Genomic DNA, 12,430 nt, shown 5'->3' with positions numbered 1-12,430 from the left:
GAGGAGTTACTAATAACCAAACCCGTTGCCATCAAGTTGATTCTCACTCATAACGACTCTGTAGGACAGAGTGGAACTGACCCACAGGGTTTCCAAGGAGCGGCTGGTGGATTCGAACTCCCAACCTTTTTGGTTAGCAGCTGAATGCTTAACCACTGCACCACCTAATTTTATGGTGCCACGCAGGGAAGTTTTAAGATAATTTTTCACTTTATCATGTTGTTAACTGCTGTCGTGTCAGCGTCCAACTCATGGTAACCCCATGCACAATAGGATCAGACCGTCGTGATCCACGGGGTTTTCACTGGCCTTTCTTCCTAGTCTGTCTTACTCTGAAAGCATCATAACAACATGCAAACCTCCACCGAATGTGGGTAGTGTCTGTGTTTGAGGTACATTGGCTGGGAATTGAACCTCGGTCTCCCACATAGAAGGCGAGAATTGTACCTCTGAACCATCACTGCCCTCAGCTTTTATCACATAGGATGAACCTTATAACATAATGCTGAGTGAAGTCAGTCAGTCCTAATTGTCCTGGTATTTTCAGTTCCAGATCTTCTAGGAGGGGTGTCTGTGGGTGGGAAAGATGCAAGGTCTCGGCAGCACTGTAGGCTATTTAGTTTATCACGTAGTGTGAGGAGTCAAACCCTGTGAGTATGGAGAAGGAGATATATCAATACCCTCAGCCAGCTTTGGGCTATTTATTCCTGTTTTCAATTTCTGTTTAATGCCATGACTTGAATAGGCTCTGTTGTTTGGCTCTGCTTTCCAGGTGAAGCTCATCCGACTGGTTGGGATCATGCTGCTGCTATATGTCAAGCAAGAACATGCAGCACACATCTCAGAAGTGGAAGCGGAGACTGTGGGGACAGGAATCATGGGGAGAATGGTGAGTTCCTGCCTGGTGTGTTTGTGCTCTGAGAGCCTTGATTCCCAGGGCTTTGACCCAGCTTCTCATGGTGTAGCGACGTTCGACGGTTCTGGTACTGTAAGATGAACTGTACCCTCAACAGGGCTAGATTGAGCAGGTTATTTATAAATTGTGTTTTAGTGAGTTGCTGGCTGATTTGCCCCTAGTGTGCATCCTTGTGTTCATGTGACACTGGCACCTCCAGTTGATTCTCCCATTTAACCCCTGGAGTATTCTACAGAGACTGTGTTGGGTCTTCAAAGAGAAGAAAGAATGCTGAAAGTAGGTGTACAACTTCCTCTTCTTCTTGAGGCTATTAAAGTGCTGCTTTCAGGTTCCACTGCAGGAGCTTAGCTTCAAGTAGAAAAGGAAGAGCATAGGATTTGCCTGTGATTCAGTGGGAAGAACATAGACTGACCTGATCGTGGTACAACATGGATGAACCTTGAAAACATGCTGAGTGAAATAAGTCAGTCACAAAAGGACAAATACTGTATGATCCCACTTATATGAAGTATCTAGAATAGGCAAGTACACAGAGATCAAAGTTTATTAGTGGTTACCAGGGGTGGGAACCAGGGGTGGATGGGAGAGGGAGGGGAAAGGGAGACACAATATTTAGGGGACACCGAGCTTCTGTTAAGGGTGAGGGAAAAATCTGGGAATGGATAAGGGTGAAGGCTGATCAACATGATGAATGTAATTAATGTCACTGAACTATAATGTGAAGTTTGTTGAAATGACAAACATTTTGTTATATATATTTACCACAAAACAAAAAACATGGACTAAGCTGGTTACGGACCCAACTTTGCCACTGGATGGTAGTCATTTTGTCTTCTTGGATTTGTTTTCTTAAATCTGTAAAATACAGATAATAACAGCTGCTTTACTTAATCTCACAGGATTATTACGGTGACTTATTAAGAGGAAAACATTTGGAAAATTTATGGGTTTAAGTGACTGACATAATGAAGATGTGAGTCGGATTTCTGTTTCGGAATCCTCTTCCTAGGGTAACAAAGGAGGCGTGGCGATCAGGTTCCGGTTCCACAATACCAGCATCTGCGTTGTGAATTCTCACTTGGCAGCCCACACCGAAGAGTATGAGAGGAGGAACCAGGACTATAAAGACATCTGTTCCCGAATGCAGTTTTGTCAGGTTGATCCAAGCCTGCCCCCTCTCACCATTAACAAGCATGAGTGAGTCTGGACATCTATCCCATGCTTTTCATCTCGTCTGATGTGCAGAGCTGTGGGCCCTATGTTTTGTTGGGCAGGTGACTGAGGGAGGCTTCCCACTGCAGGAGCGGTAGTATCTGTCAGCTCTCAGTTACGTGTGGATTATAGCTCTTGGGAATTTTCAGTCCCCTAGCTTATCCTCTGGCAAAACCCAAAACCCAAATAAACCAAACCCATTGTCGCTGAGTCAATTCTGACTCACCGCAATCCCATATGTTACAGAGTAGAACTGCTCCATAGAATTTTCTTGGCTGTAATCTTTATAGAAGCAGATCACCAGGCCTTTCTTCCATGGTGCTGCTGGGTGGGTTCAAAACTCCAACCTTTAAGTTAGTAGTCGAGTGCAAACCATTTCTGCCACCAAAGGACCTTACCATCTGCCAGACCTCTAAAATCTTTCTCAAACATCATTTGTCCCCAGAAAATGTCTAAGATTGCTTAAATTTGGGTCTGCTTTGACCCAACATCACGAGGAAAGCAACCAAAGAGTGAGCATCACAGATTGAGTTTTTAGAAGGATGTTTAAGGATTTCAAATATGTCTGTTCTTTGAAGAAGCATGTGTAACTCAGTGTTGGGCTGCGTTTGTTTGCCTTACTGACAGTCTTTTTGTTGTCTTAATTTAACTTTGCAAAGCTGTAGTTGGACCTTTTGGAGCCTCTTGTGCTAATTTTTTTTTTTAAATTGTACTCTAGGTGAAAGTTTACAGAACAAACTAGTTTCTCATTAAACAGTACACATATTGTTTTATAACATGGGTTGACAACCCCATGATGTGTCAACGCTCTCCCTTCTCTACCTTGAGTTCCCAATCACCAGCTTCCCTGTCCCTTCCTGGCTTCTAGTCCTTGCCCCTGGGCTGGTGTGTCCCTTTAGTCTTGTTTTATGGGCCTGTCTAATCTTTGGCTGAAGGGCGAATCTCGGGAGTGACTTCATTACCGAGCTAAAAGGGTGTCTGGGGGCCATACTCATGGGGTTTTTCCAGTCTCTGTCAGACTAGTAAGTCTGGTCTTTTTTTGTGGGTTTGAATTTTGTTCTACATGTTCCTCCAGCTCTATCTGGGACCCTCTGCTGTGATCCCTGTCAGAGCAGTTGGTGGTGGTAGGCGGGCATCACCTAGTTGTACTGGACTCAGTTGTACTGGCGGCTGTGGCAGATGTGGTCTATTAGTCCTTTGGACTAATCTTTCCATTGTTCTTTAGTTTTCTTCATTCTCCCTTGTTCCTGAAGGAGTGAGACCAGTGTTGTATCTTAGATGGCTGCTCACAGGCTTTTAAGACCCCAGACGCTACTCACCAAAGTACAACGTAGAACATTTTCTTTATAAACAATGTTATGCCAGTTGAGCTACATGTTCCCCGAGACTATGGTCCCCACAGCCCCCAGCCCAGTAATTCTATCCCTCAGGGAGTTTGGATGTGTCTGTGGAGCTACTGTGACCTTGCCTTGTACAAGTTGTGCTGGCTTCCCCAGTATTGTGTACTGTCTTATCCTTCACCAAAGTTACAACTTACCTATTGTCTATTTAGTGTTTCTCCATCTCTACCCCTCCCCTCCCTTGTAACCGTCAGAGATTGTTTCTTTTTGTGTGTAAACCTTTTCATGAGTTTTTACAGTGGTAGTCTCATACAATATTTGTCTTTTTGTGATTGATTTATTTCACTCAGTGTAATGCCCTCCAGATTCATCCATGTTATGAAAGATGCTTCACAGATTCATCGTTGTTCTTTATCATTGTATAATACTCCATCGTGTGTATGTACCATAGTTTGTTTATCCATTCATCTGTTGATGGTCACCTAGGTTGTTTCCATCTTTTTGGTATTGTGAACAATGCTGCAATGAACATGGGTGTGCATATGTCTATTCGTGTGATGGCTCTTATTTCTCTAGGATATATTCCTAGGGATGGGTTTGCTGGATCATATGGTATTTCTATTTCTAGCTTTCTGAGGAAGCTCCATATTGTTTTCCAAAATGGTTGTACCATTTTACATTCCCACCAACAATGCATAAGAGTTCCAATCTCCCCGCAGCCTCTCCAACATTTGTTACTTCCTGTTTTTGTGATTCGTGCCAGTAATGCTGGGGTGAGATGGTACCTCATTGTGGTTTTAATTTGCATTTCTCTAATGGCTAGTGATCGCAAGCATTTCCTAATGTGTCTGTTGGCCGCTTCTTTGATGAAGTGTCTGTTCATTTCCTTTGCCCATTTTTTAATTGGATTATTTGTCTTTTTTTTGTAGAGGTGTTGGATTTTCTTGTAGGTTTTAGAGATAAGGCCTTTGTCTGATTTGTAATAGTCAAAAATTTTTTCCCAGTCTGTAGGTTCTCTTTTTACTCTTTTGATGAACATAAGTGTTTAATTTTTAGAAGATCCCAGTTGTCTGACTTATATTCTGGAGTTTGTGTATTGTTAGTTATGGTTTGAGTCCTGTTAATGCCATTTATTAGGGCCTCTAGCATTGTTCCTGTTTTTTTTTTTTTTCCTATGAACTTTATAGTTTTTGGCTTTATATTTAGGTCTTTGATCCATTTTGAATTAGTTTTTGTATATGGTGTGAGGTATGGGTCCTTTTTCATTTTTTTGCAGATGGACATCCAGTTTTGCCAGGCTTTGTGCTAATTTTTATTTTCTTTATCTCTAAAATTTTCTTTTCTAAATTCAAAGCGTATTAGAATTTCAGACTTTATGTTAACCGTTAAAGCTTGTGCCACTTCTTTTATAAAGAGGAAGACGCCACTCGGGTCGTAGTGTCTGTCAGGGAGTAAACAGAGTCAAGCCTCTCTTCCTGCCAGCTGGGGTGGGGATTTCTTGAGTAGAAGCTCATTGGTGTTCTGGGAGCTGACAGAGTGGCTTTTATTCTCCAGGGAACCCAGCGGGGGAGTGTGTCTTACAGCTGAGCTCTTCCTTTCTGGTGAACCTGCAGCATCCTTGTTTGTGAGGTTGCAGCTTGAGTGTCAGTTGGTCTGCTTTTAGCTTGTGGCTGCATTGATTTTGGGGTGTGTGTACTGCTGTGCGGATTCTCTAATGATGTGGTTGTTGGCTTTGTATAGAGCAGTATTGGACTTATTTGGATGTGTGATGTCATCTGGGGGCATTCTTTATCCCAAACCAGGAGGTATAATAAAGCACCCATCACACTCTGCACAGGAATGCAAAAAGAGCCAACAGATAACAGAGTGGTGGTTAAATGGAGAACCCACTGTAAAGGTGGAGCTTTGTTTCAGAGGAACTCAGCTCAGAAACAAAGGCAGAGCGGGTGCTTTGGGAATGAGGGTGTGCACGGAGGCAGAAGCAATCATGGCATCGTCTGGTTTGGGGCCCCATGACTATTTTTTGCCTCTTCCCAAGAATGAGATAAGTTAGCTTCTTACTCTTAGATCTTAGTAGTCTATCATTTCAACCAAGTAAAAATAAAATATTCAAGGAGAACTCAAGGCTATTTATCATGAACTTGGACCAAGATAATTGAATAAGCGACATGTTAGACATGATATTAAAGGGGATGGCAAGAGGAAAAAATCCCCTGCATACCGGATCACTTCCCCTCCTAGCTCCCAAGAGGCTGAGGCTCAGGGGTTGACTTTGAAAAGCACTCTGGATAGGATGGTCTGTCTCCCTCCTAAATCCTCTTACCTTTGTGCTCTGTTCTCACAGCGTGATTCTGTGGCTGGGGGACCTCAACTACAGGATAGAAGAACTGGATGTGGAGAAAGTGAAAAAGCTCATCGAAGAGAAGGCCTTTCAAACCCTGCATGCCTATGATCAGGTACAGATGGCCACCTGTGGCCTCGGCAGGCCGCTGCCCTCTCGCTGTGGGCACAGATACGCCGGGCTTACCAATCTCAGGCCTCTTCTTCCTCGGCTTGGGGGGGTTTCCATGAGAAGCTGATGCTGTCCAGGCATTTCTTTGTTTCATCTGCATTTCCCTCTTCCAGAGTTATCACCTCCTTAGCCCTTATCTTGAGGTGCCTGGTCTCCTTTGGAGCAAGACAGCATTCTCTCTTTTTCCCTTGCTCCCTTGCTCACTCACTCAGGAGGTCTGAGACTGGGGCTAAGAGGATACCAAGCTTCTCATAAGGAAGATACTTGGTATATTGAGGCTGATTTAATAATTTTTTTTAGAATGAGCCTCTGGCTCCCGCCCTCTTCCTCGCCAGACTTGCCTCGTGTGGGTGGACAACTGTTCCTCCTGAGTGGCTTTCTTGACTTCCTTCAGGAATCACTTCTGTAATTGCTGTTCTCTACTGTGTCTTGGCCTAGCGTTTCTTTCTTGGCGCATTAGCCATTTCATAGAACAAGAGAAATGTGTCTCTCTATGACTTTCTCCAGTGTACTCCCCTCAATAGATTTCAGAACTATTCAGGTGGTAAGAGTTGCTCAGAATGTTGAAGTCCTTTTTCTTTACAGTTTTATCCCCCTTTTAATACCCTAAGTAGTGTCATTAGTCTAAAGCTGTTTATTACCCATTTTTTCCCCCAGTGCAGGTCATTTGAAAGGAAAATAAAACAAAACAAACCAATTTTGTTATGTCTGTCTTTATGGAATAACCTTCTCTTTATTGACCCATTTTTCTTTCCAGTTTTTTCCTGTGGTAAATTACATTTATTCTCTTCAATCTCTATTTCAGCATTAACCCCGCTAGTTCTGTAACTGTTTATGGCCTCTGTATTCTGAACTGAGGCATTCTAATTTCCCTTGTAGTTTGATACTTGTCTCCTCTTGCTTTCTTTTCTTGTCTTTCCTGAGGTTATAATCCTTCTTTTGTGTGGTCTTTTTTTGCTTTCTAGATGGTTTTACAGTCTTAATATACCCACTTAAGAAGCACTTGCTTACATTAATACTTAATATTTTCATTATTTCCTGTTGTGTTTTTTAAAATAATTTTTTAGGAAATCATATTTCAGGAAATTTGGCAAGTGGTGTCCCCAGGACAGCTGACCCTGTGTCCACTGTTAGAGCTCACAGCTCTTCAGCAGTCCTGATTACCAGGCTTCGTACCAGGCTTTTTTCTCTTGCTGGGAATGTGATCTGGAAGGAGCTCCTAGCATCAGTGCAATAGGAGAGATGCTAGCTACTGTTATAATGTGTTGGGCACTGTTTTAAGTTGACAGTTAATCAACAATCCTAAAAGGTAGATTCTATTTTAAATCCAGCATCTACAGATGGGAAAACCAAGGCACAGAGCTTTCCCCAGGTCACATAACTAATTTGACAATGCAGATCTCTCTCTGTCTATAGTACACACAGATGAAGTGTTTGATACCAAGGAGGGAAAAACCCTATGTCCAGTGGTACCTAATCTTCCTAGAGGCATCTCAGTAAGATGGTATTTAGGCCTCTAGGATTCAGGTACACTCTTAGACCTCCCCCCCTCCCAAAAAAAAAAACCTAAACCCATTGCCATCGAGTTGATTCTGACTCATAGAGACCCTTTAGAGCCTTTAAAACTATATCAGTGAAGGAATGACCAGCTTCCTCTTCCTAGGAGTTAGTTAACTCAAGATCTTATGGAATAGCTTTCTCCTGAGGCTTTTCCGTCTGAGTTGGAATTTGGATTCCAGATTTACTTCCTTTTCTCTGCCAGTTCAAGGTTTGGTCTTTTTATTCTGACATTTTCTTTCTTTTCTTCCATTGTTTTGTATAGTTGAAAAATCAAGTGGCTGCCAAGGCTGTCTTTGAAGGCTTCACAGAGGGTGAGCTCACGTTCCAGCCTACTTATAAGTATGATACTGGCTGTGACGACTGGGATACCAGGTAGGTCAGAGGTCACTTGAGGAGATGAGCAAATAGAAACACAGAGGTTCTGGGACGCACTTGCCCTCATGGACCTAAAGAGGAAGATGAATAGCCTGTGGCTTTTTTCCTGTATTTTGAGCTCAGGTCACACATTTTCTCTTCGTATCTGCTCATTAAGCAGCCTGCCTTCCTACACGCATTCTTTCCCTTAATGTTTTGCCTCCATTTAATTTGACTGCCTTATCCTTTGTTCCATAATAAATTCTTGATACTGATTTACTTTTCAGCTCCACTTAGAGTGAAGAGATGATCCCAACTAAGTTAGCTTGTGCTTAGTCATTACAAGGTAGTTAGTATTTTCATTATAAGATAGTTAACTTTTTTATTAATGCTGTTTGCCATATACTATTCCATACACTTCACTTGTATTATTTCATTTAATCTTCTCAACAGCCCTATCAGGTAAGTAGGATTTCTTAGCCTCCTTTTCTAAAACAGGGAACTGAGGCACAGAGAAATTAAAGAGCCTCCCAAGCATGCAAATGAGAGAGCTAGGATTTGAACCCAGGCAGTTGGAATTCTCTTAACCACTATCCCTTAAGGACCACGGAGTACATGCTTTCAGATTGTCTTTTTGACTCTCTCCTGATCCCTACTGGAGAGGACAGAGCAGAAAATCCATCAGAAGGATGTTTTGGCTTTGAGCTTTTGTAGTTGTTCTGGATGATCGCCACAGGATATATGTTTTCCCTTGGTGGACCTGAATCACTCATGCCTCATCAGATCGCTTGGCTGCATGGACTCAGATGCTGTGTCCCATCATTCCCTGACTGACCCAGGGCACTAGCCAGCCAGTAGGTGTTGCTGTCTCTGTGCAGGCTCCCAGTGTGGACTTTGCATTTTAGTGAGAAGTGTCGTGCGCCTGCCTGGTGTGACCGGGTCCTCTGGAAAGGGAAGAACATCACTCAGCTGAGTTACCAGAGCCACATGGCCCTGAAGACCAGTGACCATAAGCCCGTCAGCTCCATGTTTGATATTGGGGTAGGTGGGCAGCTGGTGCCTGTCGTAATCGTTCTGTGGGGAATTGGTTCTTACAGCCCAAACCACTTTTGTCTTTCTGGACTTCTCCACCCCTTTGAGTATGAGGAACCTTATTTTTAAAATTGTTTAAACATTGTAAAAGTAATTTGCTATTGGTATACATCTACTCTATATTTCATCATACCTGTCAGTTCCTATGTGCTTTTGGACTATATCTTTTCACACTTTTTTTTATGCATTTATAAACAAGTGTATTAGTGTTCTGTATACAACATAGAGGATTTTTTTTTTCCTTTTTGGTAAAAGAGATCATATTATACATATTGTTCTGAGAACATCTTTTTTCCCTCCACTGAATATGTCTTTGGAGATCTTTCCATGTCAGTACAGGTAGACCATTTAAGATGTTTCCAAAGTTTTGCTATTATGTATGGTGCTGTTGTGAGCACCCTTCACGTGTATCTTTGTGTACCCGTGTGAATATCTCTATAGCAGGAAATTCCTAGAGGTGAAATTGTGGTTCAAAGGCAAATGTATTTCAGATTTATTAGATACTGCTAAATAATCTTCCCAACAATCCTTCTGCCAACCACATATGAGCCTGTTTTTTCACACCATTGCCAATATTGGATTTTATCAGTCTTTTAAATTTTTATCAACCCAGTAAGCAATATGTATATGTGTATGTATATGTATATATGTGCACACATGTATCTATCTGTATATAATAATTTATTCTTTTAGATTACATTTCCCTGATTACTAGTAAGTTGAGCATTTTTTTGTTTCATATCTATTTGTATGTCTTATTCAGTGACTTGTGTTTCTTTATATTACTAGTTCTCAAGGGTGTGAGTAGAGTTGTATCAGAATCTATGAGTCTGAGTATTTTGAAAAAAGTCTAATGAATGTTGTAATTAAATTTTATTATTGGAAGAGAAGAAAAAAGCTTATAATTCAAAATACAGAAGGGAAAGCTTGACAGAATCTTCTTGGTTGATAGAACATGGTTTAAAAAAAAACTTGAGAAACACTGCCTGAAATCAAAGCCCTAGAATAGTTCCTCACTGCAGGCCTGTTAGCAGCAGGAAGCAAAATAGAAGTTGCACTGGGCACCTTTCTGCCCTAGACCTGTAGACCTAAGGCCTGGCTGAACTGCAAACCAGGCTTTCACTCTCTTACCTTCTTTCTGCTAATCAGGAAGCAGTTGGCTTTACCTCAAGCTTTGCCTCCAGGGGACTCTACTAATTGTATTGTTAATTGGGTTCTTTGTTAATTAATTAAATCTTTCTGGCTTTAGAAGATAACTGTGTTGCTATCAACTGCTATTTCCCCATGCTGTGGAGGACCTCCACACTGACAAAAGGAAATGGGCAGTAATCGAGGCACTCAGCCTGTGTTTCCCTTCCAGGTGAGGGTTGTAAATGAAGAGCTTTACCGCAAGACTCTGGAGACTATCGTTCGCTCCCTGGATAAGATGGAAAATGCCAACATTCCTTCTGTATCTCTCTCCAAACGAGAGGTAGGAAAGACGCATTAAAAATATTGGCACGAGACTCTTCCATTATAGAACTTACATCTCCCTCAGCTGCTGGGGCTGAGAAGAGGCACCCATCAGACGGTGGGAGTCTCAGTCTTTCTTGATAGGCTGTTTCTGCCTGAAGTGAGGGTAGTGATGCTAGTCGAGAAGAGATGGATTGTTGGTTTAAGTCATGTTTGTCTCCTAATCTTCTAAGCTGTTAGTCTTTAGCCTTTTGTGGCTTGTATATTTCATCCGTATACGGGCCATCCATGAGTTAAATAATGGCATGTTGTTGTTTGTTGTTGTGTGTCATCGAGTCGATTTCTGACTCGTAGTGACCCTGTAGGACAGAGTATAACTTCCCCATAGGGTTTCCAAGGCCGTAATCTTTACGGAAGCAGACTGTCTCTTCTTTCTCCCGTGGAGCAGCTGGTAGGTTCGAACTGCCGACCTGTTGGTTAGCAGCCGAGCGCTTAATCACTGTGCCACCAGAGCTCCTTAAACAATGGCATAGATGATCCAAAACGTTGTTTAATTTTGGAGTAACCGGTATGTATCCTTGCAGTGGATTTGTCTTCCTAGTGATGCTTTTCTTTGACTAGGATTAAATTGAGTCTCAATTTCTTGGATACACATGAGTTGATGGGAGGGAGGGCAGTATAGGATAGTGACGAGCAGTGGGGGACATTAAATTAGAGTTAAAGGTTTTTCATGAAGTGCCATAACACAGATCATTCAGAGTTGACGATACCAAACATTCACTCAAATGTGAGTTTACGGCTGAGGATGCTTCTAATGCCTCTGATATCCAGCTCTTTGGAAGGATGAGCTTGATCTTCATGTTTGGGGGTGGAATTGTGACAGATGTTTTGGAAATGGTCTTTCCGTATAGAAGATTTAAACTTCAACTCCTTCAGGAAATTTATTTACCAAAACAGCTTGAGTTTTTTGAGTTTTCAGGCTAAACATAGACATTGGGTCTTTAGTGGTAGCTGTGGCCTCCCAGGTAAATACTTAACAAAGCAGAAACATCATTTCAAAGAGATGACTCTTTGTTTTCTTTCCAGGGTAAGAATAGCCCAGTTGGGGTGGCTGGGCAGGTTGTAGAGGAGAGGGCACTGGTTCTGACTGATCTCGATGCTTGCCCCAGTTCTGTTTTCAGAATGTGAAGTACATGCAGTTGCAAGTAGAATCCTTCAGAATTCGTAATGGACAAGTACCCTGTCAGTTTGAATTCATCAACAAGCCTGATGAAGAGTCCTACTGTAAGCAGTGGTTGAATGCCAATCCCAGCAGAGGGTTCCTCCTGCCAGGTAAGACCTCTGTCCTCAGGTACCCAGTTCGTCGTTTGGGGAGTGACGTACCCTGTCTTTTCTCATTCTTCTAAACTAAGCTTTTTGCTTCTGAGTGTTTTGTTCTCCACTTAAATCTTTTTTCAAGCCTTATGGAAGAACCAAGGATCCCTGGTGGCACAATGGTTAAGCACTTGGCTGCTAACCAAAAGGTTGGTGGTTTGAATCCACCAGCAGCTCTGCAGGAGAAAAAAGCCTGGTGACCTGCTCCCATAAAGATTACAGCCTAGGAAGCCCAATAGGGCAGTTCTACTCTGTCCTCTAAGGTCACTATGGCTCAGAATTAACTGCACGCAACACCAACAACAATGGATGAACCCAGTCATAAATAAAATATAAAATAGTGGAGGGTATGAGTTCAGTTTATAAAGGATTCTCGGTAGTAGTTTATACGTTCCATAATTTCATGGAAAAAGAAAATACAAGGTTGCTGTGAAGCAGGTGTTACTGTTAAAGGAACCATTTTTCACTGCCTGTCTCAAACTATAATCAACTCCCAATTATTTGCTCCCGTGAAGAACAAGAATGGGCAGTAATTCAGAAGTTATATCTGGCTATAGAATGTACCATCTGAGTCTTTTCCCTAACTTCCCCTTTTCACTCTGCATTGTGCTGTGTGGC

The 12,430-nt window shown here is 42.2% G+C and overlaps 1 protein-coding gene across 7 annotated transcripts in view; it reads left to right on the top strand.

Annotated features, from left to right (window-relative positions):
• The window catches only part of INPP5B (inositol polyphosphate-5-phosphatase B), a 68,371-nt gene that overhangs the window by 48,687 nt on the left and 7,254 nt on the right, over positions 1–12,430 (top strand). For all 7 annotated transcript variants that reach the window (XM_064281747.1, XM_064281745.1, XM_023554551.2 and 4 more), the window contains 7 exons: positions 773–889; positions 1,926–2,113; positions 5,813–5,924; positions 7,803–7,912; positions 8,800–8,935; positions 10,347–10,457; positions 11,608–11,770. In XM_064281747.1, the coding sequence (XP_064137817.1) occupies positions 773–889; positions 1,926–2,113; positions 5,813–5,924; positions 7,803–7,912; positions 8,800–8,935; positions 10,347–10,457; positions 11,608–11,770 (937 nt within the window). The remainder of the gene's footprint in view (positions 1–772; positions 890–1,925; positions 2,114–5,812; positions 5,925–7,802; positions 7,913–8,799; positions 8,936–10,346; positions 10,458–11,607; positions 11,771–12,430) is intronic.

The sequence above is a fragment of the Loxodonta africana genome, chromosome 3 (assembly GCF_030014295.1).
Source record: "Loxodonta africana isolate mLoxAfr1 chromosome 3, mLoxAfr1.hap2, whole genome shotgun sequence".
Taxonomy (NCBI): Eukaryota; Metazoa; Chordata; class Mammalia; order Proboscidea; family Elephantidae; genus Loxodonta; species Loxodonta africana.
The sequence above is the reverse complement of the archived record's forward strand: the minus strand, read 5'-3'. Positions and strand labels throughout refer to the sequence as shown.